Below are 24,596 nucleotides of genomic sequence, written 5' to 3'. Positions count from 1 at the left end.
CAGACCACCATCACGGAACTTAAACAGAACCCGATCCTTAGCCCCAGATATGATACAAAACTAGGAAATCCCTATAGTTTTTCTGTGATACTGTGCATACAGTAGTATGTTTACATGTATTAATGCAGTCTCTGTAGTGATAGCACACAGAGTTATTGTTAATCCTAACAGCATGTGGAAATTGATACAGATATTCAAGAAGCAGAACATTTTGACTTTGTTTACTTCATGTGGGTCAGACTTCTGGGCATCTTTTTAAATAATAAATTTAATTTATGCTTTCTTGGGATGACTACACAGATTTTCATTGAACCTGGCAAATGTAAAAGCCATAATTAGTACTAAAAACATATAGCTGTTATTTTATTACAGTACACCAAGAAATTATTGGGTTTATAGCTTGATTGTATAATGTGGGAAATTATGTAATGTGTTTATTTGAATAATGTTTTCCCCCTTCTCCATTTCTTTTAAGTCATTCCTTGGTAGCCTGAATTGGGCGTTCATAGGAGTTGATGAAGCTCATCGTTTAAAAAATGATGACTCTCTTCTGTACAAAACTCTAATAGACTTCAAGTCTAACCATCGTCTTCTTATTACTGGAACCCCTCTGCAAAACTCCCTCAAAGAGCTTTGGTCTTTATTGCACTTCATCATGCCAGAAAAGTAAGAAAGAGTTTTTTGTCAAGTTTGTTATAGCAAAGTAGTGTAGTGATGTGAGAATCAGTAGAAGTAGGGAATTGTACTGAAAGATAGCTTAAATATCCTATATAAAGTAAATGCATATACCTTTTCATGCTGCGTTAGGTAAGTAATGCTGGTAGAAGTTGTCACCTTTTCCCATTTTAGCAATGCATAAAAATGATGGATTGATGTATAGGTCAGAACCTGGAAAAAAGGCTTCATCTTAGTTTAAGAGGAAAGCCATATAGATTTGCTCTGGGGGAAGAAGAATGGAATCTTTCTTGTGTTAGTACTACTAAAAAAAACAAATTTGTGTCAAGATGCCAAATATCCTGTAATTCAGTTAGATAGCAGGTTTTCCTATATGTTTTGCATATGGTAAGTTTATTGTGTTGACCTGATTTTGTACTGACTTGTTTAAACCTAAGGTAAACTAGAGCTCATGTGTGAAAGCATGTGTTCCTGTCATACATCTTGTAAGTGCTAAGCACCATAGCTCTATTTAGTTTGAGCTGTGGATTATACTGACTTCCTCAGAACATTACAAGCAAAGCCACTGAGGTTGGGCAGCCATTATTCTTTTGTTTGATCATAAAGTCTGTTCTCCAACTCTATTAGTCCAGACAATTGCTACATGTCAACTAGACCATACAAGCTGCAGGACATATTTTAAATAGATTCTTGTTCTCTTGCACACCCTCTAGACCTGGAGCTGGCTTTTTATGCTGTCTTGACAGAATATAATAATGGAATTTTCTGCAACCATCTAGACAAGTGTCCTTGCAGAAAAAGAAATCATTGCATTTCCATGGTGGAATTGAAAGTTTTCATTCTGTAGACATTTTTGGAAAATTCCATTCTTTTGTTTACAGGCACAATATCTGGGATTTCTTGGGGGATGAAAGTTCAGAAATTGGATTAAACAGCAGGGAGTGGGGAAGAAATCTGAATGTTTATGTGGTTTTGTGGTATATTTATACATGTTCTGTGTCTGTGTTACCTTTCTTCCTGAATTTTGCTTCGTCAGGTCACTCACAGTATGTCACTATTTTGCGCTCATATTTTATTATGTTGAAGGTTTTCCTCATGGGAAGATTTTGAGGAGGAGCATGGCAAAGGGAGAGAGTATGGTTATGCAAGTCTTCACAAAGAACTTGAGCCATTTCTGCTGAGAAGAGTTAAAAAAGATGTAGAAAAGTCTTTACCTGCTAAAGTGGAGCAAATTCTGAGGATGGAAATGAGCGCATTGCAGAAGCAATACTACAAGTATGTACCAAATCTTTGTGTATTCTGCTGTTTTAGTGGTATGTCTACATACAATTTACTGAATTACAGTGGTTTCTGTACTGTATAGAAGTTGAGGCTTCTATAGGATTTCTCAGCAATAAAATTCTATGAAGTAAGGGCTCAGGAATTACGGTAGTCTAATGTCTGTTCATGTAGTTTCTTTTGTTTGGTGTATTTATATATACTTTTGGGAGATACGTTTACTTTTTAGCTTGTTCATTTTAGGAGCTTGCATCTGTCTTGCTTCCACATATGGTTAGAAGTTACTAATATTGTACATTTTATTTCATAGATGGATTTTAACCAGGAATTATAAAGCCCTTAGCAAAGGTTCAAAAGGCAGTACTTCAGGCTTTTTGAATATCATGATGGAACTCAAGAAGTGTTGCAACCATTGCTACCTCATTAAACCACCAGATGATAATGAATTCTATAATAAACAGGAGGCCTTACAGGTAATGCCACTTTTTATTAAAAAAAAAGAGAAGTTAAACATCTGTAGTTTTCACGGAATTTTATAGTGCTTTGGCAGTTCATTAGTTCTTATTGAAGTGTATTAAGGAAAATGAGGTTTTCCACAAAATGTGCATCGTGGGTTTTTACAGTGAAGTACTTTTTGATTCTTAATTGGAACTGAGTAATTGACAGAGAATTGACTAAATAAATATGCCCAGTTTTAATTACATATTATTGTATGGATGTTTTAAACTGTAAAATTCTTCAGAAATGTCAGAATTTGGCTTTTATTTTTCTGCCCACAGTAACAGAAAGAAAAGCAAACCTCAGATGAATATCCAACATACCCCAGTGTGTATTGGTGTTGAGATTAAATTACTTTGCAATATACCTTTCTTGGTTTTTGCAGCATTTAATACGTAGCAGTGGGAAACTAATCCTTCTTGACAAGCTACTGATTCGTCTGCGAGAACGTGGCAACAGAGTCCTGATTTTCTCACAGATGGTAAGGATGCTGGACATCCTGGCAGAATATCTGAAATATCGTCAATTCCCATTTCAGGTAAGAAACTTGCTGGTAATAGCAGCTAAGAAGCTTTGATCTTGAATATTAAGAAAATCTTTTCTTTACTGTGAGGGTGTCAGAGCACTGGAACAGGTTGTCCAGAGGTTATGGAATTTTGTCTCTTGTGGAGGTCCAAAAGCTACCTTGGCATGACCTTGGGCAGCATGCTTTAGCTGTCTGAGTAGGGGATTTAGACAAGTTGACCCTCAGCAGTCCCTTTCAGCTTTGTTCGTGATTATGTGACCTTTACCCCTTCAATTAAAAAAAAGTGGAAGAAAATGCAATCTTTTTCTAGAAGGGGACTGGCTCTATGATGAATGTTATTTTGAAGTAAAACAGATGAACTAAAAATTATGTGAGCTGTTTATTTACTTACTTTTTTTTCCCTTCACATAACAGTTTCGGCAGCTGACAATTGAAGTTCTCTGATTTTGAATATAGTATAAAAATTATTTTTTAACTGTAGTTCTCAATCTCTTTAGAGACTTGATGGATCAATAAAAGGGGAATTGAGGAAACAAGCACTGGATCATTTTAATGCAGAAGGATCAGAGGTACAGTATTTTTTTCCTGAGGAGTCTGTTTTAATTTTTTCCCAAGAAGTACAAGACGACATTCCACAAAAAAGAAGGGCTGAAAAAAGTGAGGAATATATCAATTAGGTTGGAAACTCATTGCTACTGCCTAGAGTATAAGGTTTATATAACCTTTTTTTTTAGAAGAGTTTTAAGTAGAAAACATATAAGTTAGGAAAATGGTAGCTGATTGCTCTATAAATGCTGCAGAATATAACCCCAGCTTTGTTCCTCTGTAGAATTTAATAATGTTTACAGGAGTGCTGAACTTAAGCAGTTAGCATCCAAAAGTCCTTTAGCAATGGGCAGAACTAACTTCATCTATCCTTGCACAAATGATCATGTCTTACTTGTTTCAAATACAATTTCTGTTATCTTCATTTGTTGCCACCTGTTTACATGCCATGGAAGAAATAGTAAAGTACTGATTTATAGCAATTCTTTGTGAACAACCTGTAAGTATGTAGCCATCTGTTACAATTCTTTAGATTCTGAACTGGAATATTTGTACCTTATTTAGCACTCCTTTTATGCAGGTCATTGCATACCTTTGATCAGTTTAAATCCTTTGTCCTCCACTGGCAGATTTGGGGGAGGGGAGGTTGGTTGGTCATTGGTTTGGGGGTTTAGTTAGTTTGGTTTTTTAATTGGTATTTGAAGATAGCATTTATTAGTTGCTGCTGAGCTTGTTTCTGCTTTGTGGAGGGAGAAGGACTGAACTCCATATTGAATACAAAAGCTAACTCTTTCAGATTCCTTTCATGGACGTTGTTGACATTTTCTGAAATCTTAGCAGTTACACTGTACATTTTTTGAGATGAAGAGGAATTTAAACCGTGCATTTCTAAAATTGAGGCAAACTCTTCATTTGTGCTGCAAGAAAAATAATGCTCTCAATTGTAGCTTTTATTTCCTAAAATTTCGTAACATTTTGGAGGGGATTTTGTAGAGTTTTGTATTACTGAGCTAAGGGCTACCTGGAAATCTTTCACACAATTCTCAGGACTCTTTCCATATTCTAATGTTTGCTGTTTCCTGTAACTGTACTGAAAATTTGGTTTGTTTGGGTTTTTTTAACCTGTTTTACTTTAGCTTAGATTTCATATGTTGTTTTTTTGCATGTCTCAGTTTCCTTCTACAGTATTTCATAGTTATCTCTGATTCAATAATTTTATATTGTCTAGAGGTTTTTTTCACCATATAGGCTCAAGTACTTTCCCTGCTCTGACATGACTGTTTAGTCCTGCAGGGCTTGGGGCAGGGAGGGTGGAAGAGGGTTTTTGTGGCATTGAAGGCCTTGACAGTAAGATTTTGGTACTTTTTTTTTGACCAATCTGGTTTTTGTTGGGATGTCTTGCTCAGTGGTCCTCATCTAAGATACTGCGTCCTTTAAACTGTTGAGAAGTCAGCAACTTTATGAAAGAAATTGGTAGTCAGCATTTGCTTTATACTTAAAGAAGCTTTAAACATAGAGCAATTGTGGATTTGGTAGTAATATGGTTTTGTAGTCTGTACCACATAATGCATAAAGTATATTGGTTCCTTTAGGAATATTACAAATACTGTATATAAAACTATTTCTTACTTTATGATTTCAGGACTTCTGCTTTTTACTGTCTACCAGAGCTGGAGGATTAGGTATCAACTTGGCATCTGCTGATACTGTGGTTATATTTGATTCTGACTGGAATCCACAGAACGATCTGCAAGCACAGGCTAGAGCACATAGAATTGGGCAGAAGAAGCAGGTAAACACACCCAGTTTAAGCTCCAGCCCTGAAGGACAGTTCTGTACATCAGCTGTCCACTCTCTGTCTGCACCATTCAGTTCTCATGTATTTTTGTGAATAACTAATACTTTCTGCATATGTCCAGAAATGTTACTAATGCTCATTTCTTTTTTTCTAAGTTTCCATACAGGAAGAAATAATATGGCAGCTGTGGTATTTGGGTGGGAGAGGGAGAAGAGTTGTGGACTTGTCAGTCTCACATTCATTGGTCTGATGTCATTCTACAAAACAACTGCTACATCAGGCACATCCTCCATGCTTAAATATTCTAGGTCTCTACAGGATTGTTTCCTTCTTACAGAAGACATACAGTAACAGTTAGAAATATGACATTATTTCCTGTGGCAATACTTGTGTGATGTTACTGAAGTTTATAAAGAAAGGTCTAAGACTGTTTATTTGGGTTTTTAAAAACGTTTCTGTAAAGACTGTGGTAATACGATTAAACTAGTATTTCATATTTGAAAGACATTAATAAATCAGAAGTTATGTAATGAAGACTGAGATTTCTGCTTCTAAAATCTTTTATTTTTTAAATACACATAGGTTAATATTTATCGACTAGTCACAAAAGGATCAGTAGAAGAAGATATTCTTGAACGAGCCAAGAAAAAGATGGTGTTAGATCATTTAGTAATCCAGAGAATGGACACTACAGGGAAAACTGTGTTACATACAGGCTCTACTCCTTCAAGGTACATTTGTGTTTTTTTCTATACCAACTTACCCTTAAGAATATTTCACTTGTAAATAAAAGGCGAAAAGTAAGATGCAAAGTCTTTGTAGATTTTTATTTTCATATTAAATATGTATGTCAAATATATGAAGAGTTTAACAGTAAAAAGATAGCTAAATTGACTATGATTATGAAGAACTTTTCCAAGTTAGTAAGTTAAAATGTTTTTTCTGAAATATAATTTATTTCAGCTCAACACCTTTTAATAAGGAGGAGTTGTCAGCAATTTTAAAGTTTGGTGCTGAGGAACTTTTTAAAGAACCTGAAGGGGAAGAGCAGGAGCCTCAAGTAAGTAGCAATTAGTAGTAGTCCTTCTGGACTAGACAGATAAACCAGCCAAAAATATGTACAAATTATTTAATTGTAAAGAATTTTTACTTTTTTAAATCCTCAGGAAATGGATATAGATGAAATTTTGAAGAGGGCTGAAACGCGGGAAAATGAGCCAGGTCCATTAACTGTAGGAGATGAGTTACTTTCACAGTTCAAGGTATGGCTCTTTTCCCGCCTTCCTGCCATATTTATACTTTCCTTTGTAAACAGTACTATTTCTCTTCTATGTATTTATCTCTATCTCTTCATTCTTTGGAAATAGATGCCTCAGTAAGTCAACTCTGTACCACTTTCTAGTAAAATGTTCTTCACCTATACATGATACCCACCATCAGTATAAAAAATTAAAAATACTTTCTGTATTTTGATAATAAAATGAGATGTATTTATGAATGTGTTAATGATTCGAATTCTAATTTTGTGTTTTATGGACTGCCTTTGTATTAAGCAGCTGTAGTATCATTAAATGCAGTACATTATAACATCTCTGTGTTTCTTAGTTGATCATTTCTGCAAGTTGCTTTTAGCCCTAAAGTAAACTTGGAATGCCAGGTGTTTAAAGTGTTGTCAGTTAAACATATATGTACAAAAAAAAAAAAAAAGCAGAGCATGATATATTTGTTTAGTTAAGGAAATCATTACACAACTCTCCTGCTAATCGCTTATTCACAACATATTTTGATATCTGCATGGTATTAATGTTTGGTTAGTTTTGTATTATTATAGTTTCACATTAAATCAGGCATTCAAATGTTGTTAGCCCTATTTTGAAGGAAGTTAAATAACCATCATACATGTGTGAGGGACATGATTCTCCTTTTATCTCATCTTAACCCATGCTGGAGGAGTCTGTCTTTCCTAAATGAGTAAAAATACTTTCTTTAGAGACTGTTTAATGAAACATTTTGTATTCATAAATTTTATATATAGCTTATAATACAATAGCATATATATATAAATAGATAAATATGTAATTACATTATATGCATGAAATATGGCATCTGTAACTTCATTTTCCTAAAATAGTAGTTGATCAGTCTTTTTCAAGTTGTGTCATGTATTGATTTGATGAAAATATGTACATTTTGGTATACAAGGTGGCCAACTTCTCCAATATGGATGAAGATGTTATTGAGTTGGAACCAGAAAGAAATTCAAGAAATTGGGAAGAAATCATTCCGGAGGTCCAGAGGCGAAGAATAGAAGAGGAGGAAAGACAAAAAGAGCTTGAAGAAATATACATGCTTCCAAGGATGAGAAACTGTGCAAAACAGGTGTCTCTTGGTTCTGACTGAATTGTAGATCTGTGTTGCTTTTGGTGTAGTTTGTTGCTTTTGGGGTTTGGGGTTTTTTTATTTCCTTTTCTGAACACATTTTTTTTGACAGGGCAGATAAAACTTGCTTGTATTTGTTACTGATACAGCTTGCTTACTCTGGAATTCCAGATCAGCTTCAATGGCAGCGAAGGGAGGCGCAGTAGAAGCAGAAGGTACTCTGGATCTGACAGTGACTCCATCTCAGAGAGAAAAAGGCCAAAAAAACGTGGAAGACCACGAACTATTCCTCGAGAAAATATTAAAGGATTTAGTGATGCAGAGATTAGGCGGTAAGATATGGGAGGACATGCATATTTAAAGGACCAAGAAATTACCATTATTATTATTAATAATATTATTACTAGTCTTGAAAGTACAGCTGATAATCTGTTTTTCCTGAAGTTCTTTGAAATCTTTTTACTCTAAGCATTTAATGTTTTTACCTTGTGGTGCTGACATAGTGAACTGCCATAGCAAGAATTTGAACCATTTTAATGAAGTATAAAATTAGGTTTGAAAAATACTCATGATTGATTTAAGTTTTTTAATTCCTGCAGCCTGTGAAGGCAGTATTTTCACTGGGTGGTCACTGACAGTGATTTTACAAGGGGTGAACTTTTCTTTAAAAAGAAATGAGCAAATAATCTGCTTTCTACCAATTTATCTTAAAACCTGTGGTGCTGGTGTTAATCTATTTGGTGACAAATGAAAAAATTTGATTGGATTTTGTTTTCTTTTTACACTTCTTGACACTGTAATTTAATTGTTATATCCTGGTTTTTTAAAACTAAGAAAATATAAAATCCTGTTTGAAACTTGTACTATTAGTGATCCCTTCTGTATATGCTAAATATTTGCTGAAATACTGTTTTGGTAGGAGGAGGAGGAATTCCTTTTGGTTAACATTTTTGGATTTGTGAAATGCTACTTGCTTCTGAAATTCAAGTATGCATGTTTCTCTAAAATGCTGTAAAGTTCTCAGAGTATTTTTTTAGAAGAAAAACTTCAAAGATCTTTTTTGGCTTTCTGTCTCATCTAACAGCGGGACAAATTGGTACTTTTTTCAAGGCTATTCTTGTGCTTGCACAAGTAACTTCGTTGTTAAAGAAGTCTTCTTTCTTCTTTTATTTTATTTATTTATATTTAATTTATTTTTATTTAATGTCCTTTCTTTTCCAAGTATCTCCAGTTTCTTTCCATCACTTAGATATTTCAACAGAGAGTATCTTTTGTGTCATTTTCTGAAACCTTCCAACTACCTGTTGGAGATTGCTCTTTTTAATAACTGTGTAACTACACATAACATAATGTCTGAAATCTTGATTTACTGTAAATCCATATTCAGTTTTCATTATTAGATACATACAGCTGCTGAATCCTCAGTCTTGTGAAATTAATAAAGTAATTTCTGAAATAAATTGTATCTTCTATTGTTTTATTTATATCAGTTTTTAAACCCATAAAACTCTGATTTTGTTTATCTGAATATATGAAGCTGCTCTACTCTCTATGTTTTTTTTCACCCGTTGTCTATATAGCATTATACTAAGATTAACAATTGTATCAATACAAGTTTAAAACAAATGTTGTTTGTTAAGCATATATTTAAATAGCAAAATTATTTTCTGTTACTAGGTTTATCAAGAGTTACAAGAAATTTGGTGGCCCTCTTGAGAGGTAAAGTTGTTTGATTATTATTTGTGTGGCAACTTGGAATCTCTTTTTTATAAAAATTAGAATGTACCATGAAACTAGGCAGTCGGGGAAATACATCATCTTGAATATAGTGTGACTTCAGTGTAGTGTCTTCCATTTCTTTATGTATGGTGTGTGTGCAAACAGCCACACAACAGACCTTGCCATTTGGAGGAATACTTCCTTTATATTTATCTGCTGACTTGTTTAATCTTCCTTGGTAATAATCATTCACTTGTCATGTTTGATAGGCCTGTTTCATGAAAGCCTATCAGTGTATCCACTCTGACTGTCAAAGTTACTTTTGCATTTTACATATTGTCAATTCTCATTTTTAAGCTTCTTTCATTATTCCTATTTAAGAGAAACTTCCCATCCTTAAAAATATTTATAGTGCATGTGATGATATGATACCTATATACACTAGGGTTAGGCTTCTTTACAGTGCTTGTTGTATTGTCCTCACACCTAAATCATTTAGGGTTTTCTTTCTTGGATCAAAATTGTACATCAAATAGAAAACACAGGTGACTGATAATTTATGTGATCATTTCTTTAGTTTTGAAGTCTGAAGGAATCATTCATAACCAACAAATAAAAATGAGTATTTTTTTTATTACAGGCTAGATGCTGTAGCTAGAGATGCTGAGCTAGTTGATAAATCAGAGACAGATCTCAGACGTTTGGGAGAGCTTGTACATAATGGATGCATTAAAGCCTTAAAGGACAATTCATCTGGACAAGAGAGAGCAGGTGCAGTATTCAGGGGGCTTGAGGGGACAGTGTCAAGAAGAATGAGGTACTCTTGCACTCTGATCATAACAGAAAACAGTTTTGTTGGGAAAATGTTGAGGTGTGTACTGGATGATTTAAAAACCCCAGGGTTGTAATAAGGTGACTTTTCCCCCTTTCTGTGTGTGACTTACCACTGAAAAATGCAGTAGGTTTTTGATTTGCTATGAAATTTAGAAGTACTCCTGTTATGTAGCGGCTTTTTAATTCAAACATTTGGTTAAGAAAAGGTCATGTGGTATAATTGTTTCCTTTACATTTTTCTGATGCTATTGGTAAAGGTGAATATTTTAATAGCTTTTATCATTCATTTTAAGGAGGTAGACTTGGGAAGGTTAAAGGCCCAACATTCCGAATCTCAGGAGTGCAAGTAAATGCAAAGTTAGTCATCTCTCATGAGGAAGAGTTGGCACCACTGCACAAATCCATTCCTTCAGATCCAGAAGAAAGAAAAAGGTATTGATTTTTGCGTTTTTTTAAGGGAGTAGTAATGCAGAAAACTTCTCAAGTCTTACTAGCATTTGTTTTTGGCAACTTCGACTCAAACACTCTAAAAGCATTGTCTCTCTATTCGCTTTAAGAACTGGCAGCGGTAACTTGCTCCACAGCTGTACTTCCTTTTTACTTCCTTTGCCATAGAAGCCAGTAACAGCTTTAACCTGTCAATTGTATTCACTGGGAACTGTGTTCAGTTACTAGTAATAATTAGGACTAGTATTCAGGCTTGCTAAGGTGCTAAATGTGTCATCTCTGCTTGAGAGGAGTGTCAAAGTGCAGCAGTAGTTGTTCCAACCTCTAAACTTGCCACCTTGTGTATTGCAATTCCTAAGCTATCCACTTAGTTAGAACACTTGGATGATGATTTTTGCTTTTATTCATGGCTGGCCGATTTTGTCACACAGCTCATGGCTACAGACAGATGTCTGTTCTTCATATTTTAGTCTTACTCAGCTTTAAAACACATTCCAGTGCTGATTTCAATAAATATTTTATAGAATTACTAAGAAAATACTATGATAAATATTTGGATTAATTTCTTACATTTACCAGCATCTTAGCAGAAAAAATAAATCTAGTTACATTACTTTTAGTATGTTCCCTTCCCCCTCTCTTAAGTTTCAGATGTAAAAATCTTTTTTTTGTCATTCTAATATATTTCTTCTAGATATGTCATCCCATGCCACACCAAGGCTGCTCATTTTGATATAGATTGGGGTAAGGAAGATGATTCCAATTTGTTAATAGGCATCTATGAATATGGTTATGGCAGCTGGGAAATGATAAAAATGGATCCTGATCTCAGTTTGACACATAAGGTATGTCATCTACAGTAGTTTATCAAGGACTATTTGCTTTGGTAATGATGCTGCTAAGTAGAGTTACTGAAAGAGCTTATTTTATGATAAATGAAATTGCAGAAACATTATATGTGAGTTGTACTTTATACTATCCTTCTTGTGGTATATTACTAGCTTTTAGGGTCTTGAGTATTTTGAAGTACACATTCTTGCAGTCAGTTGTGTCTCCATATTCCCATGTGGTTGGCCCTGTGTCATTTGATTTTTTTTTTTCAGTCTTTTCCTTCTCTATTTCAGATGTTCTGCTGTTGTTAATTCTGTGTTCTTGATCTTTTGAGAAGGGCATTTATTCTAGAGATTTATTTTAGTTTCTCCATCCCTGCTTAATCCCCAGGTTCTTCAGCTGGAGCTATCTTCCACTCCCAACACTGAGAGTAGCTTTACTAGAATTAGTGCAATAGCTTCTTAGCAATAGTGAGCAGCAAATACTGAGGAAAAGCCTGGGGTGAAGTAAACTTTGTGACAGTGCCAACAACCTATAGCTTTGGCATTTGAGGAGCCAGGTTTGTGTCCACATTTGTTTAATAATGATTCCTACTCCTGCTTTTCATTAATTTGTCTGACTTTTGGAACCACACATTTGTATTCTTGGCATCTGCACTGTAGTGTAGTTCTGCACTTAGAAGGTGAATTAGTCAGAGCCAGAGTTCTGTGACTGATTGGTACAGGTGCCCAGAATTTCTTAGATGAAATATCAGAGTGGAGACAGAAATCTGAGGCTGGTTTCTTGAGTTGGTTTTAAACTCCGAGGCAATTTCAAAGACTCTGCATTGGTTGCTTGCATTGGTTTCAGTGGAGAGAAATGAAAACTTTTTAAAAATTCTCCTTTGCTTTAAACATTCTGACATATTTGCTAGGTATAGTTGGAGTGGATTGTTTACTACCTCCTTTGGCACGGCTTTTGCTGTTCTGTGTGCTCCAGGCTAACATCTAAAGTTGATAACCTGTACTCACAGCTGTGATGCTGCCATTTTCTCCTCAGATTTTGCCTGACGATCCAGATAAGAAACCCCAGGCAAAGCAGTTACAGACCCGTGCAGACTACCTCATTAAACTACTGAATAAAGACCTTGCGAGGAAGGAAGCACAAAGGCTTGCTGGAGCAGTAAGTAAAATGTGGCATTCGTTACTGAGGTAAAACATTATGCTTAGGGGCATGTCACCTGATGCTTTTCATTTTTTAGTTCTGCACTTTTTATTTGTGTAGTATTACTCTATTGCTAATCATAATACATAAAACAAACTCAGAATATTAATTGCAAGTTTAATGTTATATTACTCTCTTATTATTTGTGTGTATTCTCTGCTATTGCACTAAGCTCTGTCTCCAATCCTGAGTAAAGTGGTGGTCATTAGTGGCAATAAATAAAATAAAAGGAACCCTCTCTTTGATGTAAACCCAAACCTTTTATTTTGCAAAGATGCTTGTCAGTTTACATGATTAAAGAGATCAATTTGCATTCAGGGCAATTCAAAGAGAAGGAAAACAAGAACTAAGAAGAATAAGGTGCTAAAGGCTGCAAAATTAAAAGAGGAAATAAAAAGTGATTCTTCACCACAACCCTCAGAAAAATCTGATGAAGATGATGATGAGAATAACAAGGTATCTTCCACGCAATAAAAATGTCTATTCAGTTCTTCCTGTTAGTATCAATTTGTATTTTATCTTCTGCTTGGCTTAATAAAATTAAAACACCTGAATGTCATCCTGTTCCTGTGGCCACTACAATTGATGTTGCATCATGGCACATGGAAGACTGTATCTATTTCAATTTCATGATGAACTAATAACTGAGGAATTATGAATTTTCCAAATTGTTATAAAAAACATTATGGTCTAACTACTAGTGATACTGCTCAGTTTCAGCATTCTTTAAAGACATTAGCACTGTATTTGCTAGATATGCAAATCACACTTGTAAAAATACTGGGGTTGCTCATGTGTTACAGCTACTGATAATGATTCTTAAGGTAAAGGGTTTTTTATTGAGGCTGAGAAAAATATCATCAAGCTCAATTAGAATGAGCAGCATAAGAAAATATTTCACAGTTTGCATACAACAGCTTGTATATACATTATGCATCCCATTTTTCAGAAAGACTATTTAACCAACTATTTAACCTTATTAGGTTTTGTTACTTCTGATTATTAATCTTAGTATTATGCTTTTGTTGTGTCTTCTTATTTTTTTTATTTATCATATAGCAAAATCACTAGACATTAATATTTGGATAAAATTTAGGGTCATGACACAGCTAATTTGAAAGCAGTTGAAATAAGTCACTGCAATTGTATGCATATCAATAAAATACTCTCTACTTGGTTTGAAGCAAACTGTTACAAGCCATTGTAATTGTCAACTTGTTCTAAAAGAAAAAATACTTACAGAAATACATAGTTAAAATTAGCATTAGAAAAACTATGATAAATCTATTAAAAATAGTAATTTTTAACCACTCTTTAGGTGTATGTATTTAAATTGTACTATGAAGAATAAAATGTAAAGCCAGCAATAAAAAAAAGTTCAGTGTAGATTGCCTTGTGTTTATAGCTACAGTCATTTGCCTGGAATGTAAGACTAAGACCTGTAAATGTTGCCACAGTTCCCAGTAAATTAACACAGACAACTGAACCCTAAAACTAAGCAAATTAATTGTTCAGACTACTTCAAAAATGAGTGTCTTCATCTCCATTTAAATGAGAATACACTGCCAGTCAGTTGATTGACTTAACTATGTTTTGGGAAACTGCCTAGAATGTTGTCCTCTCTTTAACAGCAGGTACTCATCACTTCAGTCCTTTTGGACATGATTAACAATTGCATTTCGGAAAACTGGACTGTATGTTACAACCTTCCTAAACAACTGGCTTTAGCTACTTAGATGCCACACAGTGTGCAGTATTTAAAATTTACCTATTTTACTCCTAGAAATATCAGGAAAGTTTTTATGTCATTGGATTTTTGTTAGAAAGCTTCCATTATACCTAAACACGAAAACACAGCCCTGTTTGGGCTGGTGACTTCATACCTCTTCTAAGTAACTTGTTCCGTTCGAGACAGTCTTTCATCTGTTTTTTTGCAACAGATAAACAGTTTCTGTATGTGCCTTTCTGGTATATTCAAATAAATTCAAACATGATAGTGATTCTTCCACCTGTATTATAATAATACTTTAGTTACAGTATTTTTGTATGTCTGAAAGGATATTAGTTTCCATCACAGATCTTCTCAGTGAATATTATAAAGAGCAGTGAAGTGATACTTTGTTCACCTTCAAACAGTTAAATGGGTACCTAACAGAGAGTCTGTAACTAAAGATTTTTTTAAAGCCTGGTAAAACTAACAGTTCTGGAAAAGAGAAAGTTGGGATTCTGTTACCTTTTCCTGTGAGTGTTTAATATGGTATTGGGACAAAGTGAGTTAGATCAGAGGTCTTCTAACATCCCCCATGACTTGACTGTCCTGACAGATCAGGTCAGTTTTGCAAGACTTACTTCCTTTTAGATTTCAGTTCTTCAGTCTAATAACCTTTAAAGGGACCAAATTCAAATTTAATTCTAAGTTAAATGAACACAATTTCTCACACCCACTGACTCTGCCAAATCAGTAGTTGCTTTGTCACATCAAGGAAGTAAGTGCATAGTTCTCGTATTTCTGAACCCGCTGCATTCAGTTCTATTTCATGGGTGATTTGATAAATCTATGTCCAGAAATAAAAAATGCACAGATAAAAAGTGTTTCAATCTGATAGTTGCGAAACTTGTATAGATAGGAACCCCATTTGATGTGACACATATGCTTGCATATTGCAGGATGAGATTGTTTCAGTGAAACATCCACATAAAAAATTTAAAGCAGAAAAAGAAAATGAAGAAAAGCCTGAGCCAGATTCTGGTATTAAGAAGGAAGCTGAAGAAAAAAGAGAGACAAAAGAAAAGGAAAATAAGAGGGATTTGAAAAGGGAGAAAAAAGAAAAAGAGGATAAGAAAGAATTAAAAGAAAAGGATATTAAAGAAAAGAGAGAAAACAAAGCAAAAGAATCCACACAGAAAGAAAAAGAAGTAAAGGAAGAGAAGGTAACTAGGTTTACTTATCTTACATAGCGCTAGAGAAGGCCACCAGGTTTATGTGAATGATTTTGAGATGAAAAAGTGTTTGGATCTTATCAGTTGTCATTTCATTGAAGTCTTTTATGTCACTTGAAGCTTTATTTTTACCTGAAACCACAAGGACAGGCATTTGGAATGGGGAAGTACATCTTCAATGATGTATCTCTTAATTGGACTGAACGTGTGCAAAAAATTCTTTTTTTCCTTTTCCATTTTCCTTTTCCATTCCACAGAGAAAATAAAATGTACTGTCATTGAATGTCAGCATAGATTTTATTCTTATGTATTGAAGAGAATGCAGTAGTTAGGGGGATTGTCATATGTTATAATTGCAGAACCAAAATAAAATGTATTAAGTATTTTTGTATCTTGTTCTTAGGTAAATGAAATCAAATCTGAAAATAAAGAGAAAGCTAAAAAAATTCCATTGCTGGATACTCCAGTTCATATTACTGCATCTAGTGAACCAGTTCCTATATCAGAAGAATCTGAAGAGCTAGATCAGAAAACTTTTAGTGTGGTAAGTCCCCTTTTGAAATTGGTGTTTCTACTTAATAGTCTAAATGAGGACAATTGCTGATATTCTTGATATTGTTACTTGGCACAGTAACACAGGTGATCTTTTGCTAAGTCTCAGATCAATGAATCTTACTGACAGTGTACTAAAGTAATTTTTTACCGTGTTCTAGCAGTTTTATTTTGCCTTTTTTCTGTATTTATTCAGGATAATAGAAAAACTTATCCAGTAGTTTGTAGGATTTATAGGTTGAGAATATACACTAAAGATTTATCCTCAAGAATCACTTGTATATCATGCTTCTTAAAGAGCAGATGTGAATGAACTTAATTGGAATTGATGGAGTCTTTGGCTTCACCATACCATTTCTGCTTTTCTTCTTTGCAAGATAGCAAGAAAAACTAGGTTTCAGGACTTCCTTCTGAAGTATTGTATAACTAAAGTATTGCAGACTTTAGTTAGTAAACACAAGAAGGAACAATACTAAAGCACTTAGAAATACCTTGCTGAGGCAATGTCTCTGACACCAAAAGAATTCTGTTTAGTCACTACTTCTTACTAAGAATAGAATTAACATTTGAGAAGAATGCATATGCACAATTTATATGAAGTTTTATAGGTTGGCTGAGGCCCCTGGAAAAGTATCAATGAGTTACTTTGAACAGCTGTGCTTGTTGTCATTCAGATTTCAACAGTTGTGTTTTTGCCAGCCAGGTCTGTTGGGTCTGTTGTGGATGCTGGCTGTGACACGCCAGTAGGATTCCCATGAGTATGGCAGTTACTGGTCCATGAGTTTATTCTAAACAATCTAAGTAAATCACGTGTGATTTTCAGCATGGGCCTTGAGTGATTCAGGTGGATTTGCCTGTGTAGCTAATGACAGAAAATCACTTGATTTCCATGTACAGTTATATTTTTCTGATCACTTCTATATTTAAGAATTGCACTCTATAAGCTGTCTTTTTAAAAGCTACTTTAATCTGTGGCAGTGCAAAATGTAAACCAGATGCTTAATTACTTAGTGGAATGAGATGGCAGTGGAACAGCTTCCCCAGTTTTTCTGAGTTGTCCCTAGATGCTTAGCTGGTAATGGTGATACTCTGTTTCATTCCATTCCAGGTATTTGTTTGGTTTTTCTAGGTTTGGTACTGTATAGAGGGGAGGAATGGGGGAAGGAGGTGATTGTTGTTTTTCATTATGCCATGGTCAGGTGCAGTCTAATTATAGTTGCACTTTCAAATGGAAATGTTGTTCAGGCTTAACTGATTGTGCTCTTGGTGACAAGGAGGATATGCATGTCATGTTTACCATGCCATTGGAGTTCAATGGTATTACCAAGCAAGTGTCTGCAGTTTAAACCATGCCAACTAGGTTCATCTGGATTTATCATTAAAACATTGGATTCAAAGTGGGAAAATTCAAGAATGCACGACCTTTATCTGTGGCTAGTCTAGACATTCTCTGTGGCCATATCTCGAGTGCTGTGTTCAGTTCTGGGCCCCTCAATTGAAAAAGGGCATTTTGCTGCGGGAGCAAGTCCAGAGAAGGGAATGGAGCTGGGGAAGGGTCTGGAGCACAAGTCTTATGAGGAGTGGCTGAGGGAGCTGGGGTTGTTGAGCCTGGAGAAACAGAGCATCAGGGGAGACATTATCACTCTCTACAGCTTCCTGAAAGAAGGTTGTAGCCAGGTGGGGGTCAGGTCTTTTCCCAGGGAACCAGTGACAGGACAAGGAAAAATAGCCCCAAGTTGTGCCAGGGGAGGTTTATGTTGGATGTAAGAAAAGACTTCTTCAATGAAAGAGTGGTTAAGCAGTGAACAGCCTGCCTGGGGAGGTAGTGGAGTCACTATGCATGGAAGCGTTCAAAAGAACAACTGGATGTGGGACTTGGTGATACATTTTAATGGAGATGGTGGTGTTCAGTGAAAGGCTGGGTTTAATGATCTCGGAGGTGGTTTCCAACCTTTATGGTGCTATACCCAAGCTAGCTTTATTCTAGGTAGCATAACTTCTGCTAGTATCTGCATAGGAGTGAGGTTTAAAACATGCTCAGAGAAGCAATTTTGATCCTTTGTTGAATGCCAAGTGTAATGGTTGCAGAAAGTATTTGTTTGAAATGTCCTGAACACTCTTATATTTAATTTTGACATTGAGTTTGTATAGCTTTGTAGGTGCTAAAAGGGGTAAGACTTGTCCTACATGATTTTGCTCAAATTTTTAATACTAAAATACAGTTGTAGTAAGTCCTTTTCCTCAGAAATCCTATATATTAAATTAGTGCTTTCTCGAATCCTAGTGTGGAGTCCCACCCTTAAGGGGAAGGGATCACCCAAGATTCTTGGATGTTTGTGATGGGAAGGAACAATAAAAATGAGAGGGTCTGCAAAAGCTTACAAAGTTTTATTAGTAAATTACACACCTGGAAAGAAAATCAATATGTTAGTCCCTGACCTGCCATATAAGCCGACACCAGTGGGTTTTGAACAGAAAATAAGATAGCCTCACAGCCATCCAGCTGCTGGTGTTTGAGATATACACATTAGCACCTGTATCTTCTGTGCTGCTACACCTTGATATGTGTATTTTATAGAATCTAATGCTTTCATAGGGAAGTGAATTTCCAACTGGATTGATAATCTTCCTAAGGAAACATGTAAAACATTTTTAAGACCTGTGAGGAAGTCTTGTGTTTCATTTGACTTCTAACAATATTGTCTTCACCTGTGGGTATATATCACAGTAAACAGTGGGTCATGCTTTAGAATAAATTTTTTTGTTTTGAATTGATGCATTCATTTTTTTCTATTTCACAGTGCAAAGAAAGAATGAGACCTGTCAAGGCAGCCTTGAAACAGCTGGATCGACCAGAGAAGGGCCTTTCTGAAAGAGAGCAGCTGGAACATACTAGACAGTGTCTTATCAAAATTGGGGATCATATTACTGAATGTCTAAAGGAGTATACAAATCCTGAACAAATTAAACAGTGGAGAAAGTAAGTTATTTTCTTGGGTTTTACTTGGAAAAGGGAAATCTACAATTGGTTCCATTGAGAAGAATAGGTTTTAGTCTCCTATTTATTGTTTGCTCTTGTATCTTTCTGCTGTTTTAAATAGAAGTCTATTAAAAGGTGATTATGTATTGTTCTGACCTGTAATGGATTGACTTTAAGCATTGATGCAGAACCCTGTATTTTGTCCAGAGGGTGGAGACATCTCTCTGCTTAATGCTGACAGCAAACGCTGGGGACTTGTCACTGCCACTCTGTTTAGTTAAAACCATTCTTACCTTTAAAGATCTGTTTTTCTCAGCTTCAGGTCATTTTGGTTTTTTAATAATTCCTGCTGAAAATACGCAGTTCTAAAAATGTGTTGAATGTATGATTCCAAGTTGTAGAATTCTTTTTTTTTTAAAATGCGCTCTAAAATTGAATTAACTATTATGTATTAACTACGACTTGATAATTATTTATCATAGCATACTCTAATGCAATTCAAAAGTGAGGGAAGAGTTTGCATCTATATCAGGTGACAATATAAAAAGAACTAAGAAAAAAAATACTGGTCTTGTATTTCATTGATAAGTTCTTAATGCAATTTGACTTCCTTTTGTTGGAATGTTCACTTAATGTTTTTATGCTTGAAGATACATCCTATGATTATATATATCGAAGTCTTAAGTGTTGCATTTTCCTGAAGACTTCTGTTAGCGTAAAATCCTTCTGCTGATTTTACTTCCTTTACTTGAAATTAGTGAGGTGATCTGAGATACAAAAACAAAATCCACGTCTTACATTTTGGCAAATTTTATATTATTTTAAGTGGAAACTTGTGGTAGAGCTGTTATTCATAATAATGGTATGATATTATGTGTAGATAAAATACTTATTTCAGCTGTATTTGATAAGAAGTAGTATAGTTGATATAAAGTTAGAATGGTCTCATTAGACACACCATTGGCTGGTTGCCTACTTACGAAAACTTCTAGACAGAAATTATCATGTTTAAATTATCATATTTGAATAATGAGCATACTGTTGCTTCCTGAAGTGCCACACTCAGAATATTTTTGAACACTGTTATTCTGTAGACTCTTCTAACCATTCCACCTGCAAATTTCACTAAAAAAAATCCGTATCTCTTAAAAAACTTTACTTATGGTCATGGAAGGAAAAGTTTTCTTCAGAATTTTGGCATCTTGACAGCAAAAGACTTGATTTGTTCTTCTTTGGTTCCTTCAAGCACAGATTAGGCACAGATTTATTACTGTACGACTTTCATCCTCTTTCACATTCTTACTTGGTTTCAAAAACCTTGACCAGACTCTAAAATTCTGTGGAAAATTTCCTTTGTTGATGGTTTCATTTAATAAGATTTGTTCATCAAGTGTCTTATGCTGTAAGAGATTTCAAATTTGAAAGAATTTTTACTCCTTTACTTACTTAAATTTTTTATTTATAGACTGGTAAATACTCAAAATTCAAACAAACTTTTAGAAGACATATATAAACTGATAGCTATATTTTAAATGAGCATTTCACCAAAAATTGACAGAATTCTTATCAGTACTACTGTCCATGCACTTCACACTGAAGTACTTACGATAAATATTAAAAAGTGAAAAATTGTTAAAGGAATCAATCTTTCAAATGTTTTATTTACAACTACATAACATTTGTTGTGCGATTAGACAATACTGTGTAGATTATATAGCATTTCAGGATTACTGAAGTAGCATTCAGATAATTGCAGTTAAATCCATGTTCTGCTACGTAATACAGGGAGAAATTTAAATAATTATAACTTCTCTTTTCTTCTTCCTCAGAAATTTGTGGATTTTTGTCTCTAAGTTTACAGAATTTGATGCAAGAAAGCTGCACAAACTGTATAAACATGCAATCAAAAAACGTCAAGAGTCTCAGGTAATATTTTCAGACCATTTCAAAAGACACAAATACATTTTTTAATTATTGTAATGTTTATTAGATACAGAGGATTATAAAGAATACGGAAATACACTTCAAGTAGTCTTTGTGTTTGCAGTATAGTAGTCTCTTTTGTTAGGGTATATTTCAATGTATTCAGATGAACTCTGGGATTTACCAATAAGTACATTTACCAATGTACTTTTCTTTTTTAGCAACATAACGACCAGAATATTAGCAGCAATGTGAATACACATGTAATTAGAAATCCAGGTAAGAAACTTTTAAATATATTCTTGTGTTAAATACTTTTAAGTATTCATGTTTATTTCATTTCACACGTCTCCTGGGTCTGTTTTCCACACTGCTAAGTCCCATAGAGATAGCCTAATTCGAAAAGCTTCACTGATTTGCTGGTGAAATCCAGCAGAGTGCAGAGTGAAGCTGGTACTACCAGGTTATTTGAGTGTCCTTTAAAATAATAAAGAAACATTTTTTGTGTTAAATTTTGGGGAGGTCAAGAGGTCAAAACCTGTAATTTTCTTGGAAATTCTGTGACTGTAGCTGTTGTGGTATCACTGTGGTGTAAGTTTATTAGTCAGTCACAGTCTGTCATTAGTTACAGGGGCTGTTTTTTATTGTTGACAGTAACACTGATTTTTTTTTTCCCCCATATGTTCCCACACCTGCCTTCTTGTATGTAGTGCTTTTTTAAATCTTGTGTTACTGAACTCCTCAAGTATATTGTCATGGATTTAAAATCAAGACTCATGTGTTTTAGGAATACTACTGAAATTCTTTTGCTAACAAGGTGCACCTTTAAAACTGTTAGTCATGCTAAGAGCATCCTTTCTTAGAGAGGAAGTTGCTGCAATTCTATCTAAAATTGCTCTGCTGAAGGCACCTCTACTCACTGCTTGTTTGGACACTTAGCTTCGTAGACTGAATGGAGGGGCTGAGAAGTTCTGTTTCCAAGTCCTACACATCCACATCTTAGCTTGGTTCCCTCTTAATTCTGAAGTTTTCTTCTGTTCACCGGCATTAGTGCATTTGATTTTCAGCTATTTAGATCTTGTTTTTTAAATTACGTCCTTTTCATACAGCTGACAGGTAGAAGTGCTGTTTGAATTAGGTGAAGTAAAGATGTTATGATACTTCCTTTTAACCTCTGCTTTACTAAACAGATGTGGAAAGACTGAAGGAGAATACAAACCATGATGACAGTAGCAGGGACAGCTACTCCTCTGATAGATACCTGTCACAATTCCACGATCATCATAAAGACAGGCATCAGGGAGATGCTTACAAGAAAAGTGACTCCAGGAAAAGGCCCTATTCGGCCTTCAGCAATGGAAAAGATCACAGAGACTGGGATCACTACAAACAAGACAGCAGGTGAGTTTCTTGAGTAATATTGAAATCTGGTCAGAATTCTCTTTGTGTTTTTGTAGCTATGCTTGTAGGAAGCACCAAACCATCTTTTCTGAGTAACATAAAATTGCAACAGTGATCTTTCTCTAATGCAGTTCTGTCAATTTTACATAATTGTGGCTCTTAATATGTTACCAGTAACTCTATTACAAATAATTTCTTATTTTTTAGATACTACAGTGATAGTAAACATAGGAAGTTTGACGAGTACAGGAGCAGAGACCACAGGTCAAGCCTGGAGGGGAGTTTAAAAGACAGCCGGGTTCATTCAGATCACCGTTCCCATTCAGACCACAGGATACATGCAGATCACCGTCCCTCTTCCGAATATAGCCATCATAAATCTCCCAGAGATTATAGGTACCACTCAGACTGGCAAATGGACCACAGAGCTTCAGGTAGTGGCCCAAGGTCACCATTGGATCAGAGGTCTCCTTATGGTTCAAGATCTCCCCTAGGTCACAGATCTCCATTTGAACATTCATCAGATCACAAAAGTACACCTGAACATACATGGAGTAGCCGGAAAACATAACAAAGACTGACATTTTCTGGACCTTCTTTTAGCCATATACAGTAAATTAACACAGTAATTGCCTTACATGACTTGAAAGATACAGACGGGATATTCTATCAGTAGCAGTATTGTTACTTCTTTCCAGGATGCAAGGTCTAGTATCCCAACAGAAGAAAAATATTTTTGTATTTAAAGTTTATGCTGCACTGTGCTGCAAATGCTGTGGCACTTTTTTTTAAGAGATGGAAGATGTTTACTTTTACAGGGACCTCAACACTGCCCATTTCAGACTGGATCTTACTATAGAACACTTCATGTCAAAGTGGTTTGAGGCTGATAATGTTTTAAGTTATGTTTGTAAACGAACTTTTAAACACTGACCTGTGCTCATATTTCAGGAGGGAATGGGGAAAATATTTTTTTTCTTAGTAAAGAACTCTCAAGGACTTTGTTCACTTTCCAAAGCTACTTGTTTACATTGTACACTGCGACCACCTTGCCGCTTTCCATCACAAGCTTGAATATTTAAATTCTGTACCTATAACTGTAAAATAGCCAGGATTTCTCCTGTTTGTGATCAGTTACAACACGTTTTTACAAAACAAACAAATAATAAAAAAAAGCGAAACACAAACAAATGGCTGTAAATTGTTGTAAATTTATTAAATGAGCTTTTTCCCCCTCAGGCTTTTTTTGACTGTTCCTTTCCCCACCAACTCAGGCCTTCTTGTCACAATTATGAAACAAAATCAGTCTACTTGTATGTTTCAATAAAAGATTTTGACGGAGTCACTGCTCAGAATGTAAAAATGGGGAAAGGGAACATTTTATTCCATTTAGTGCTCCCTTTTTTGGATACTTTAGATACATGTTTTGGTTTGTGGGTTTTGGTTTTTTTGGTTTTTTTTTGGTTTGGATCTTTTTTCTCTATTAAACTGTCAGTGTTGTGATTGTTTGTAATGAAATCTTAAGAAATATCCAGCTAAACTGTGCTCTGGAAAGCTTTTCAGGTGCATTGGTTTTAAAGGAGGAGTGTCAAATACCTGAACACTTCAGTATCAAAATCAGTCAAAATTAATTGTAAATTCATACGTTCCCTCTTCAACATGGGCAATAATGTCAAATGTGCTATGCAGGTAGTTAATATTTTAGAAGATTTGACTTACGAATTTATTGACAGAATTGTTACAATGCACACTGATTGTACATAGATAACTTCTATCTGACAAATTAAATTTAAACTAAAAGGACATGTGGGTCTTGTAGTTTTCTGCTGTGTTTGTCTATACAGTGTTACTTTTCCCCAGGTTCACCCATGAAGACATTAAAAGTACTCAGTTTTAATCCTGGTGATAACTAGAGAAGTTACCTAGCCTGGCATCGTGTGGCAGGAGCTCTCTCTACTGCTCCAGTTTTTCTCTGCTCTTGAAATGCTGAGTATTTTTTCCAATTAAGCAGGTTTATATGAAAGCATTACCATAGAAGCATGATCTGTCCACAGAGTATCTCTAAG

At 35.0% G+C, this 24,596-nt stretch overlaps 1 protein-coding gene across 2 annotated transcripts in view; it reads left to right on the top strand.

The window, feature by feature from the left end:
- The window catches only part of CHD1 (chromodomain helicase DNA binding protein 1), a 55,406-nt gene extending 31,245 nt beyond the window's left edge, over positions 1 to 24,161 (top strand). Inside the window, exons 14-37 of one of the 2 annotated variants that reach the window (XM_082301397.1) lie at positions 476 to 666; positions 1,762 to 1,950; positions 2,264 to 2,426; positions 2,837 to 2,989; positions 3,475 to 3,546; positions 5,166 to 5,315; positions 5,904 to 6,052; positions 6,285 to 6,381; positions 6,488 to 6,583; positions 7,524 to 7,700; positions 7,872 to 8,032; positions 9,378 to 9,419; positions 10,060 to 10,190; positions 10,547 to 10,685; positions 11,395 to 11,545; positions 12,570 to 12,692; positions 13,053 to 13,190; positions 15,402 to 15,665; positions 16,078 to 16,218; positions 19,028 to 19,206; positions 21,036 to 21,132; positions 21,351 to 21,408; positions 22,320 to 22,530; positions 22,738 to 24,161. In XM_082301397.1, coding sequence (XP_082157523.1) covers positions 476 to 666; positions 1,762 to 1,950; positions 2,264 to 2,426; positions 2,837 to 2,989; positions 3,475 to 3,546; positions 5,166 to 5,315; positions 5,904 to 6,052; positions 6,285 to 6,381; positions 6,488 to 6,583; positions 7,524 to 7,700; positions 7,872 to 8,032; positions 9,378 to 9,419; positions 10,060 to 10,190; positions 10,547 to 10,685; positions 11,395 to 11,545; positions 12,570 to 12,692; positions 13,053 to 13,190; positions 15,402 to 15,665; positions 16,078 to 16,218; positions 19,028 to 19,206; positions 21,036 to 21,132; positions 21,351 to 21,408; positions 22,320 to 22,530; positions 22,738 to 23,101 — 3,636 coding nt within the window. In that variant the 3' untranslated portion in view covers positions 23,102 to 24,161. The remainder of the gene's footprint in view (positions 1 to 475; positions 667 to 1,761; positions 1,951 to 2,263; positions 2,427 to 2,836; positions 2,990 to 3,474; positions 3,547 to 5,165; positions 5,316 to 5,903; positions 6,053 to 6,284; positions 6,382 to 6,487; positions 6,584 to 7,523; positions 7,701 to 7,871; positions 8,033 to 9,377; positions 9,420 to 10,059; positions 10,191 to 10,546; positions 10,686 to 11,394; positions 11,546 to 12,569; positions 12,693 to 13,052; positions 13,191 to 15,401; positions 15,666 to 16,077; positions 16,219 to 19,027; positions 19,207 to 21,035; positions 21,133 to 21,350; positions 21,409 to 22,319; positions 22,531 to 22,737) is intronic. The other variant, XM_082301398.1, reaches the window with a different exon arrangement.
- Positions 24,162 to 24,596: the final 435 nt, after the last annotated feature.

Source organism: Coloeus monedula, assembly GCF_965178545.1.
Source record: "Coloeus monedula genome assembly, chromosome: Z".
NCBI classification, from domain to species: domain Eukaryota; kingdom Metazoa; phylum Chordata; class Aves; order Passeriformes; family Corvidae; genus Coloeus; species Coloeus monedula.
Note: the sequence above shows the minus strand (reverse complement) of the source record. Positions and strands in the feature narration are given on the sequence as shown.